The 12,721-nt window shown below is 45.9% G+C and overlaps 1 protein-coding gene and 1 long non-coding RNA gene across 2 annotated transcripts in view; one reads left to right on the top strand and one right to left on the bottom strand.

Moving 5' to 3' along the window:
* LOC143280512 (uncharacterized) overlaps positions 1–6,856 on the bottom strand; it is a 14,455-nt gene extending 7,599 nt beyond the window's left edge. The window contains exon 1 of the long non-coding RNA XR_013055021.1: positions 6,735–6,856. This is a non-coding gene — a long non-coding RNA (uncharacterized LOC143280512). The remainder of the gene's footprint in view (positions 1–6,734) is intronic.
* The window catches only part of LOC143280511 (phospholipid phosphatase-related protein type 5-like), an 18,895-nt gene extending 8,409 nt beyond the window's left edge, over positions 1–10,486 (top strand). Inside the window, exons 3-8 of the mRNA XM_076585190.1 lie at positions 3,423–3,540; positions 4,908–5,103; positions 6,085–6,142; positions 6,839–7,015; positions 8,944–9,042; positions 10,194–10,486. Coding sequence (XP_076441305.1) covers positions 3,423–3,540; positions 4,908–5,103; positions 6,085–6,142; positions 6,839–7,015; positions 8,944–9,042; positions 10,194–10,463 — 918 coding nt within the window. The 3' untranslated portion in view covers positions 10,464–10,486. The remainder of the gene's footprint in view (positions 1–3,422; positions 3,541–4,907; positions 5,104–6,084; positions 6,143–6,838; positions 7,016–8,943; positions 9,043–10,193) is intronic.
* Positions 10,487–12,721: the final 2,235 nt, after the last annotated feature.

Below are 12,721 nucleotides of genomic sequence, written 5' to 3'. Positions count from 1 at the left end.
GCTAACGTTAATTTAGTTAGTCACTGATTGGTGTTTATCCTGTTTATAACTGGGTGGTGTTCATCCTGTTTTATCAATGGGTGGTGTTTAACCTGTTTGTCAATGGCAAAAGTTTATCCTGTTTGTCACTGGGTAACGTTTACCCTCTTTGTCATTGGCTAACATTAACTTTGTTTGTCACTGGGTACCATTTTATTCTGTTTATCAATGGGTGACGTTTATACTATTTGTCACTGGCTGAAGTTTATCCTGTTTGTCATAAGTTAATGTTTATCCTGTTTGTCACTAACATTTATCCTGTTGTTTGTCGCTGGTTAACGTATATCCTGTTTTATCACTGGCTAACGTTTATCCTGTTTGTCACCAACATTTACCCTGTTGCTTGTCGCTGGTTAACGTTTATCCTGTTTATCGCTGGCTAATGTTTATCATGCTTGTAACAGGCTAATGTCTATCATGTTTGTCACTGGGTAATGTTTACCTGTTTGTCAGTAAAATCTATCCTGTTGTTTGTCGTTGGTGAACGTTTATCCTGTTGTTTGTCATTGGCTAACATTTATCATGTTTGTCAATGGCTAACGTGTGTGTATACCGTTCTCTCTCACTGGATAACGTCCACACTGGAATGTTGTCGTTTGTCAGCGGATAACCGTTGGACTGTCGCTTCGACACTGGATATCATTCATGCATAACTGTCGTTTGTCTTTCATTGGCTAACGTTTAATTGAATGCCGTTTGTCATTCGAGTGGCTAACGTTATTAGGCTTACTCAAACGCGACAAGAACAGTGAGTGGCTGAACACACTTCACGTGCACTTAGCGTGGTGTGTGACCCCGGGGTCCAGTGGGAAGTGAGATTGCAGTCGGTGCAAGCCCGGGCCTGGCAGAGAGGTTGATGGAGAGGAGATAGTGGACAGGGGCAGTTGATGACCGATAGTGGCAGAGCGCGTGCGGCGAGAGCGTGCAATTATTGTCTGCTACAACAGCAACGAGCAGCCAGCAACAATGAGACGACCTGACAGCCGCAAAGGTTACAGTAACAGGAAAGATGGAGGATGGAGCTGGGTGGGGTGAAGGTAGAGAAGGAAAGACAACCGTGACAGTGATAAGATGTCGGAAGAGAGGGGATGGTGGGAGGCACAAGAGAGAGAGAGAGATGGTTTATTCAGTATAGGCCACGGCCGGCATCGCCCCATATGTTTTACAAAGATACTAAAGCAAAACTACATACAGTGTTTTCATCATTCGATGACATGAATCAACATAGTCGAAATAAACACGGATATACATAATATTTTTAGGAATGAATCGAGAGAGACAGACAGACAGAGATTGAGAAATGGAAAAAGTGAGAGAGGGAGTGAGGGAGAGAGCATGTTAAATAATGCAAGCAATGCCAATTAAGACGAACGAAGATCACCACCGAGACCAGCAATGAAGCAAGACTGGGTCACGCGTTTTCTCTCTGTGCGCTCACGTGCATCTGTCTTTGTGTACTGTGTGTGTGTGTGTGTGTGTGTGTGTCAGTGTGTGTGTGTGTCAGTGTGTGTGTGTGTGTGTATTAACGGATGTGATGGTAAATGTGTTTGAGTTGTGTGATCATGCTCGGTGACAATATAAAAAATGTATTTTCTACGTCGACCCAATTAGGAAGGGGAGTTATTACGTCCTAATCTACACTTTCACATGCAGTGATGACTGCAGCTACAATGGGTACTGACTTTGTTTGAGCAGTTATGCCGGTGCCGACTTTTGTCCTGGTTTTCGTTCATCTACCATTCGGCGGCCTACTTAACTTTTTTTTTCTTTTTTTTTTCTTTTTTTCTTTTCTTTTTTAATCATGTACGGTTCATTATTTTGAGCGTATGGGTCAGGATAAGAAGGCCGCGGCAAAAAGTGTAACACCGTGATACACTCAGTAGTGGGCTATGGGTATGAACTTGAGATAACCAGTTTGTCCTTCCTCTTCGTTGGGTTACGCTGCTGGTCAGGCGTCTGCTTGGCAGATGTGGTGTAGCGTAGCGTATATGGATTTGTCAGAACGCAGTGACGCCTCCTTGAGCTACTGATACTGATATTTATACCTTCCTCTTAACCGTATCCGCTTCTCCCGGCAAGTGGCGTCGGGAAAACAGACAATGGAAACAACTCCATATATTATACTATCTCTACTACTAACAGTTCTTTCCCCTGATCTCGTCAGCCTTTCTGAATCGAGTAACCCTGACTGCAGCACTAATCGTGTCAGTGTGCGCGGTGGCCGGGTGGTTAGACCTAACCATCGAGCTTCCGGTGGGAGGTTTCGAGTCTGAATCCTGGCAGTACCTGGTGGGTGGAGGGAAGGGCTTGTCCCGGTGTCCTTTTTCAAAAGATGTGCTAACATGAGGTCGTGCCGTGCTGAATCCATTTCGGGGTCCACACACGTGCAGATCTCATCCATTGAGCCATGTCAGAAATCACAGCAAGTTACGGGGGGAAAAGACTGAAGGTCCCCTAGCTTTTTACGGCCACCGGTTCTGTTCAGCTCAGTTTCAAGAAGGCGTCAGATCGTGCGGACTGATCCATGTACGCTACACGACATCAGTCTTCTGTACCGGTATTTTAAAAAAAGAAAAAAAGAAGAAAAAAATGGAGATGCACGACTTTCGCATAATCCGACGTGCTGATCAGGCCTTTAGAGAGAGAGAGAGAACAGCCACAATAACAACAACAATATGTAAATCCATTAAAACATTGTCCAGGAAAAGATAAGTAGAAGGGAAAATATCGAAATAAACACATGAAAGAAAATGGGCCGTGCCGTAGTGCTCAGTGTATCACTACCGTACGCACCCACACACGCGCATACACCGACCCAGGCGTGAAGATGCACACTCACAAACACACACACACACACGCGCGCGCGCGCGCGCTCACGCACACATGCACAGTACCCTCTTTTTTTCCCTTATTGCAGTTGAGCACACACACACACACACACACACACACACACACACACACACACACAACACACACACATGCACATACACACACACACACACACACACACACACACACACACACACACACACACACACACACACACACACACACACACACACACACAGAGGCGCGCCGACCGGTGCGGGCATCAAGATAAGGCTGAAGGAAAATTCTTCCTATATTTTTGTTGTGACAGAAATCAGCCGGATATGTCAAACGACGTACAATCTCTTACTGAGGGCACACAGAGCTTTCTCATCATGATCATATCATATTATCTATTTATTGATTTGCGCGCGTGTGTGTGTGTGTGTGCGCGCGCGCGCGCGCGCGTGTGTGTGTGCATGCACGCGCGCATGTGTTTCTGTGTGTGTGTGTGCGTGTGCGTGCGTGCGTGCATGCATGCACGCGCGCATGTGTTTCTGCGTCTGTGCGCGCAGGTGCTGATTGGCGAGATCGGCCTGTGCACGTACTCTGACGGCGCGCAGAAGGACATTCGCATCATGGACAAACACTGCTCCATACCTCACATCGCGCGTAGACTGCTCAGGTTTCTTGGTGAGTTGTGCAGCGTGAATGTGTGGATGCATGCGAGGTTTGGAGGGGTGGGGTGGGGGACGCCAGGGGTTAGGAGGGCCCGAGGGAGGTGCGACTGGAGATGAGCTTCACGGTGAAGGGAAAACATTCATGGGCCTACGTGTGATTCCTAATGATTAAAAACTAAAGGGAGAAAGAGCACCTCCAAGACTGACGCTGTTAGAAGCATGCATCTTTGCTTTGAAGTGGACACGAAGTGACGGTTTGGCTTCAGTTTATGGCTTACTAAAATACATTTTGGGTAGTTATGACTCCTCCAATACTTCTTGAAACAAATAAGATTTATTTATCTAGTAATGTGTACACTGAGAAAAACAACAGCCCATCTTATTTAACTGTGATGCTTCGAGCAGTCATGAATCAAGGACGCCATTTTGAAAAGATTGTGACGGACGTCACCAGTACGGCAGCATATCGAAATAAATTCGTTACAAAATACTGCGCATGGCCTTTCCTAAAGGAAAGAAGAAAATATGCAAGGTCTGTGTCGTGATGGATTTTGGTTTGATGCCACAAAATTTTCAACCTGAGTTTACGGAAGACGAGTTAAAACAAGCTGAAGAAACGTCAACAGCACAGACAGATCAAAGTTGCGATTGTCGATGTGAAAACTGCGTGTTTGCGAACTCCGTCGGGACCGAAAAACGCACATGTTACAGAGACAATGATTTGATTGTCGCAGCTTTTGAAAACGACGTGATGGGCCTGCAGTTTGAATCACAGAACATCAGTCGTTTCTCACATATGTTCTAAACAGAGCAATCATGGAATTTGACTTTGAACACAGTCCATGTGACTTCACAGTTTACCTCTTTCTATTTCCTTCCTAGATACCCAAGTCCATTATGGCGGCGTCCAGCGTTGCGCCGGGCTGATAGTTTATATCAGTATACTTGCTTTAATGCGCAGATATGTTCAGTTTGATGCATTGTTCTGTCGGTATTTGCTCTCTTGCCAGGTTTATAGAGCATGATGCTATTTCACTTTGACTGAGTCCCCTTTCAGTTCACTTGTCACACATGAAACACATACCTTGACTCCAGCAGGAGTACGCCATAAGTCATGCGGTCGTGGTGGGTGCACTGAGGAGTCAACACAGCGATCTGTGTCAAGTTCCATTTTTGTCGTAATTTGCACACAGATCACCTCGGATAACTCCAGTTCTTTCGATAAAATCATGAACGGCGGATCGGACGCATTCTCCCACCCCCAACCCTCGTGTCTCCTCAAACATTCAAACCATTCGCCACCTCTATGACATCCACTGTTACTTAATGATAAACATGATTCGTGCCATTACATTTCTCAATGCCATAACCTTTTTTCAGGTGTCTTTTTGTTCGGAGCTTTCTCTGTGATGATCATCACGGATGTAACAAAAAACATGATTGGACGGCTGCGACCGGATTTCCTGGAAACGTGTCGGCTGAAGGCCAACGTGTGTTCACTACTGACGTCATGGGACGATTCGTTGGACGAGTCAGCCTGTCTTAACGGCGATACTGTGGAATTACGTCGAGCCAGGTAACAACACGCGGGTATCGACAATAGTTGCGATGTATGGGTATACTGTATGATATGAGATGGTCAAAGTGCCTTCTTCTCCCTGTTTCTTCTTAGTTGTACGCTGAACGTTATCAGTATTAATATTCCTATTTCTAAGTAAACAAACTTCTCTTTCTCACTCTGTGTGTGTGTGTGTGTGTGTGTGTGTGTGTGTGTGTGTGTGTACATACATACACACACACACACACACACACATATATATATATATATATATATATATATATATATATATATATATACTTGTATGCCTTTTATACACACACACACACACACACACACACACACACACACATATATATATATATGTGTATAGGTATAGATGCCTATGGACACATACAGCGAGCGAACGAGAGAGAGAGAGAAAAGAGGGGGAAGGGGGGCTGGGGAGGGCCGGAGGGATTAGGAGACAGACTAACAGACGGACTGACAGAGGAATCATCAGTCAGCCATGGGTTAACCTGTCTGTACTGTACTTACAGTCACGTGCGCAGTCGAGTTCTTTCAAGTTCAAGCGTGCTTTCTGTGTGTTACCACGCATTTGTTTAATCTATATGAACGTGTTCTCTCTCTCCTTTGCCATCACCTATCTGTCGCCTTGAAATTTTCATGTCTAAATGTGTGCACTCAAGTTCTTTCAAGTTCATCTGTGCGTTCTACGTTTGCCCACGCATTGATCTAATTTATATGAGCGTGTTCTCTTTTCTTTGCCATCACCTGTCTGTCGCCTTTGAATTTTTCATGATAAAATTCTTTCTTTATATATCATACTCCTCATGCTCTTTTTAATTTTTTAACTCTCTCTCTCTCTCTCTCTCTCTCTCTCGATATATATATATATATATATATATATATATATATCTGTATATCTCTGTGTGTGTGTTCAGACAGACATGTGTACATATATATCATCTTTTCTTCTTCTTTTTTTTTTTTTTACAGAACATCCTTTCCCAGTATGAACAGTGCCCTGACGTCGTATGCTGCCATTTATGTCTCAGTAAGTGTTACCTACGTACCTGTCTCTACCGATGTTGAAGACATGAGTAACGTCACAATCACCCTGACTCCTGAAAGAGGAGACCCTTGTTGAAATTTATGCAATTATAACTTGTTCAGTTTCGTGCGAGTGTGTGTGTGTGTGTGTGTGTGAGAGAGAGAGAGAGAGTGCGTGCGTGTGTGTGTGAAAGCTAACATCAGTATGCGTGTGTTTTTAGAAAAGTGGAAGGGACCGACAGACTTTGCAAACACCCCCTTTTCCCCGCCACTGTACTGCACCGCTTGACAGACTGAGTTTGTGGCGATAATGATGACGATGATGGTGGTGATAATGATAATAATGATAATAACAATAATGATAATAATGATAACAAAACGAATGATGATCATGATGACAGTACACTGTTACAGCACTTTCAAACATGTCAAAGCGCTTTACAGCACTACATCAATCTGACACAAACCACATCAATCTGACACAAACCACAACACACACACACACACACACACACACACACACACGGAAAGAAAGAAACGACAGTGATCCATATACATACATCACAGCCCAAAACACAAGACACAACAAAACTTACCCTGTGTCGCACGGCCGCAGAGCAACTCTCTTGTCTGTGCCCTGTTCTGTGCCAGGCGGAGCAACTCTCTTGACTAAGACTGTGCCCTGTTCTGTGTCGTCCAGGTGTACATTCATGGGGCCATGAGGTCTCACTCTGTGCGCGTGCTGAGGCCGTTCCTGTCGCTGGTGTTCGTGCTGCTGTCCGTGCTGGAGGGCGTGGCCCAGTTCACCACCTGTCAGTCACACTGGACCGACGTGCTCACCGGGCTAGGGCTGGGCGTGGCTCTGGCCCTCTACCTGGTCAGTATAATAATAATAATAATAATAATATTTATATAGCGTTGAATCTTGTGCAGAGGCAAATCAAAGCGCTTTCGCACCAGTCATTCACACGCATGCATAACTCTAAAACTGAAGAAACTAAAGACAATGAAGAGGCAGGCAAGGGAGGCTATTTTGGGAAGAGGTGGGTTTTAAGGCCAGACTTGAAAGAGCTGAGTGTGGAGACTTGACGAAGCGAAAGAGGACGTTCATTCCAATTGCAAGGTCCAGAGACAGAGAAAGAACGGCGGCCAACAGTCGAGTGTTTGAATCTGGGTATGCGTAAACAGAGTGGATCCGAAGCCGATCGTAGTGAGCGAGATGGAGTGTAGAGGTGAAGGCAGCCGCAGAGATAGGAAGGGGCAGTTTTGTGAATACATCTATAACATAGAGTGCTTTATTCAGTGTGAGAAGGGAGCCAGTGGAGATGTTGCAAAAGAGGAGTGATGTGCTCAGATCATGTATGACAGTCGTGTTCAGCTATGACCATGAGAACAGCAGAGGAGGTAACTGCTGTCCAGACTATCTGGGCTAGAACTTTGATTATAGTTGGAGAGTGTCTTGTCCAAGTTACATCCCCACTCTCTCGGTCAAGGGGGCTTTACGACGGTCGGTGATGGGATGGTCAGGTACCTCGTTGTCAAGGGGCTTGTTGTTGCACGTTTCAGCTTCTGATGTTTCTCGAAGGAGGCGTCATCATGACTGTGCGTTCGGACAAATCTATATATACGCTACTGACACCACATCTGGTAGGCAGATGCCTGACCAGCAGCATGAACCCAACGGCCTTAGTCAAGACTTGAGTGTATGTATATATATTTGTGTACTGACCTTTCAGAATGTATTTCTTTTGCAGAATTTTGCTAGAGGACAACACTATATTGCCATGAGGTCATTGTTTTTTGGTTTTTTCAGTGCGCCAAGTGCGTGCTGCACACGGAATATCGGCTTACCGTCTCATCCGAATGATTAGACGCTCAGTTTGATTTTTCAGTCAAACTTGGGAGAGAGGTCGAGACCGGGATTCGAACCCAGACCCTCACGGACACTGTATTGGTAGATAAACGTCTTAACCATTCCGCCAATCATGTTGCAAGTACAAAGGCCAAGCCCTGAACCACCTGTTAAGGGCGAGAGCCAACAGGTCGTAAAACACCTCTGTTACACTCCCCGCCCCCACACCCTCACCCCGTCTCCTCCCACTCCTCCCACCTTCGGGATGTGTATGGGCCAGTAGCCTCACATTTTAACTTTTGTCAGTGTCAGAGTGTGTGTGTGGGGCGGGATCGGGGAAGGGCAAGAGGGGGTGATAAGGGCGTGTGGAGAATAGAATATAGTAGAATATAATATTTCATTGTCATAAAATCTTAAGGTTTAAGAGACACAATAAAACATAAAACTAAACCTTCTTGAACAAATTTCGACAGCATTGGCTGTGATTCTTTTAGTAAGACCAGCACGATAGGCTTGGCATTTGGACGACATATATCGTTAAGAATCTGTCTGTACAAGAATATTGTATTTTACACAGCTGTCTAAAAACACACTTCTATTCTATTCTATTCTGTTCCATTCTATTCAGTCGTAAGCAGGCATCCGCGTACATATTTTGCACGTGCACTTGCACAACATAACTATATTGTAGATAGGCCATTTGCTTACAAGGACGTGACAGAGTGTGGAATCTGAGAGAGAGAGACATAGACAGAGACAGAAACAAAGAGATGTACGTACCACGGAAAATGCTCGGGAGAACTGAGAACAAATGACACCCTTCAGAGGGGAAAACCGGAAGTGTGTAATCTTTGTGCCGGCGTGTCTCTCCGGTTCGCCCAGATGCGGCTCCCTCTCGAAGTTGTTCTGTGGTTTCTGCTACGGACATCCGTCTCCGCTTTTTCTGTGGGCAGACACTTGGGGTTCTGAACCAGTTCCAGGAACACCTGTCTCAAACAGAGATGCTGCAGATGATGAGAGCTTTCCTGGCTGACACCTACCTTCCTTATGAGGCGAGTCATGGCACTGTGTTGTGTTGTGTTGTGTTGCATGGTACATTTCTGCGCTGTTATGTATTCTATTGTGCATAATGGTTTTGTATGATGTTGGTTGCTGGACATACGTGTATTGTGATTGTAGTGTATTGTTTTGTGATGTACAATGTTGTGTTTTGTTCTGTAATTGCTGCATTGTGTTGTTTTGTATTATATGGTGTTAAATGCCAGTGCCGCCTTCAGGAGACTCCGTGAGAACGTCTGGGAGCAGTGAGGGCTCACCAAGTTGAAGGTCTACAGTGCAATGATCCTTACCACCCTCCATTACGCCAGCAAGACCAGGACTGTCTACAGCGGACACGCCAAACACCTCAATCGCTTCCACCTGAGCTGTCTCCGCAGATTCCTCCACATCAGGTGGCAGGACAAAGTCCTGGAATGAACTGGCCTTTTCAGCGTCTACACTCTTCTGCAGAAAGCCCAAGCCAGGTGGGCTGGACATGTGGTCAGAATACTAGACAGTCGACTGCCTAAGCAGCTGCTGCACGGAGAACTGTGTTAGGGCAAGTGCTCAGTTGGAGGGCAAAATAAACGCTACAAAGACTGCCTCAAAGCGTCCTATAAAAAAATAAAAAAATAAAAAAAAAAAAACCTGGGCGTCGACAACAACACGTGGGAGACGCTTCCTCTGGACCGTCCAGCCTGGCGCAGCAACATCACCACAGGAGCCCGTGCAGCTGAAGCTAGGCGCATCACGAAAGCATGCTGTGCGCAAGGCCCGAGCAGCACCCACTGCCACAATACCCACTCACTTGTCTCCCACATGTGGGCGAGTCTTCAGGGCACGGACTGGTCTCATCAGTCCCTCCGGGCCCACAGCCACTGATCTTCCATCTGATTTTTGAAGCCATGGTCATCTTCGAATCCGAAGGAAGAACATCATCATTATAGCGTGGTGGACTGTGTTGTGATATACTGCACTGTGCTGTGTTGTTTTGTATCATGCTGAGCTGCACTGTGCCGCCAAATCACACACATACACGTGTGCATCCATACCTTTCGTCCTTCCCTCTATTCAAACACACACACACACACACACACACACACACACACACACACACACATCACTTTCTCACCTCCCGCCCCACCGTTGCACTGCACTGATGCAGGACAAGACCCACCTGACGAGACCCCCAGAACAGCTGACGGCGCTGCACATCCCCCGAGCCCACATGAACCCCTCGGGGGCAGGACCCCCGGCCGCCAGGGCCTCCCCGTCTCTGGAGATGGCGGCCAAGCAGCACCACCACCACCAGCAACAACAGCAGCAACACCAGCGGCGGCGGCCCTATAACACCTTCCAGAGGGACCTGTCCCAGTCTCTGGAGTACCACCGGCGACAGCAGTCGTACATGCAGGCTGGGACCTCCCATATGTGAAGGGAGGAGGGCGTGGGGGTGATGGGGCGGGGAGCGTGGGGGGTTAGTCCTGCGCTTGAAGTTTAATCCTCACTGGGACCTCCCATATGTGAAAAGGGAGGAGGCGGTGGGTGGGGGTGGGAGTCCTTGGCATGAAATCTAATCCTCACCGGGACCTCCGACATGTGAAGAGGGAGGAGGGCGTGGGGTGGGGGTGGGATAGGGGTTCCTGGGCGTGAGGTCTAACCCTCACCGGGACCTCCGACATGTTAAGAGGGAGGAGGGCGTGGGGTGGGGGGACGGGGGGCGGGGGGGGGGGGGGGTTGTCATGGGCATGAAGTCTAATCATCACCGGGACCTCCCACATGTGAAAAGGGAGGAGGGTGGTCCATGAAGTCGAATCCTCAACCGGGACGGCTGGCTGGTGTGGACATATGGGAGGGGGGAGATTTTTGGTGGTGGTGGTGGTGTCGGATTGGCGTCTCGCTGAAAAACGGCGAGAAAAAGTGGTTCATGGAGTGTGTGTGTGTGTGTGTATGTGTGTGAAATCGTGGTTTTGGGGTTTTTTTTCTTCTTCTTCTTCTTTTCGGTTTTTTTTTTCACGACAGGAATGGATACAGTGTAGGCATACGAAATCAATATCAATTGTAAGCGTAGGTACAGTACATCGGTTCAGCAGATTATAACCTTCAAGCAGACATTCTTAGAGAGGAGAAAAAACAATTAAAAAAAAGTTTTGAAATCATGGGTGTGATCACTGTTTTGAAGAATCAAAATAAACCTCATATGCAGTTAGCAATCGCACAATAAACACATTCGGTGGTTGTATACAAAATTACAAGAGACTGAGACAGGAAGAGATACAGAGAGAGGAGCAATGTAACAGAAATATCAAGGCGATAGGAGTATGAAATAACAATCAGGGCAAACAGTGTGAATTTTCACGATGAAATGCAGGCAAGGTGGAAGAAAAGACAGAATAGAGAACAATCTGTGGTGAGACCAAAAAGAATGGATGACGTTAATTTTGTGAATGAAATATGTAAGTAATCTATTCAGGCGGAATATTCGGAATTCTCCAGGTTCCTTCAAGTCATGTTTATACATCAGGTACAAAACTATGTACAGTAAATGGTGTTCGTTATGTTGTCTATTTTTAAGACTGAAATCTCCCACACTTATTTCATATAGTTGAATTTCACCACGATCGGGAGAAACGTGACAAAAACAAACCATTCTTCCTGTCGTCTTTCCATTTTCATGTCCAAATGGTTCACATGAAACCATATTAAAATCTTCATATAATCCATGTCTGTGATGAATTGATAACTACCAATCGGTCCGGCAATACTACTGTCTGATAAAGATGAAAGTTGACAATCAAAGAAAGTGATGGGAAGGGGGAGGGGGGGCGTATCCCGAGATGATTCATAAAATGATATTTTGGGATTCCTCTGACATGAAAGTGTGCCGTGAACTCATTTCTTGTATCTTCGCCACCCGAGAACACTGAAAAACAATTATGACTGTGTCATGCAAACCATCGTCAGTTGAAAACATCACATATCCGGTAATAATTTTCGAGATCACCGACAGTCATCATATCAAGTATCGACGATTGTGTTAATTCAGATAGGACTGGACAGAGAACTGAGTACATTTCCGGAAACGATTTTCGAGATCACTAACCCGCGATCATTATATCCAGTTACGACGGTCTTGAAAAATCAGGACTTGACGGAGCTGTTGGTTGTCACAGACGCTGTTCAAACTCCGCACAGTGCAAAACCCGCCACTGCTGTCCGTGTTGTGTGGGACAGACAGAATGGTTACGGCGAGGAGAGACAGAGACAGCACATCAGTGAACACTCGATGTCTCCCACCACCAAACTCACAACAGGGACTTGCACACATACTGAATGACGGAAGCTGTGAAACACGAACAATCCTGGTATTCTTGCATTCAGGTTTCATGGACTGTCCATAATTACATTTTACATAAGTATCAAGTTTTACGGCCAACCGACATTAAAACAAACAAACAAACAAAATTAGGTTGCATGGACAGTTCGTAAAATTTTTCATTGGGGGCCTAGAGGTTCTTTGGACAGTCCACATGTTTTACGCCGGGAGCCATTTCTGATGATTTTGCCGACGGAAATCACCCACCCCTCTCCCTGAATGTGTTGAATACGGAGTGACATTCATTGTCAAAGACTTGACAAATATGTGCACTGAAGAACTATGGTGTGTTTATGCAGGCAACAAGAATGCCATTG

This window comes from Babylonia areolata, chromosome 3, assembly GCF_041734735.1.
Source record: "Babylonia areolata isolate BAREFJ2019XMU chromosome 3, ASM4173473v1, whole genome shotgun sequence".
Taxonomy (NCBI): Eukaryota; Metazoa; Mollusca; class Gastropoda; order Neogastropoda; family Buccinidae; genus Babylonia; species Babylonia areolata.
Note: the sequence above shows the minus strand (reverse complement) of the source record. Positions and strands in the feature narration are given on the sequence as shown.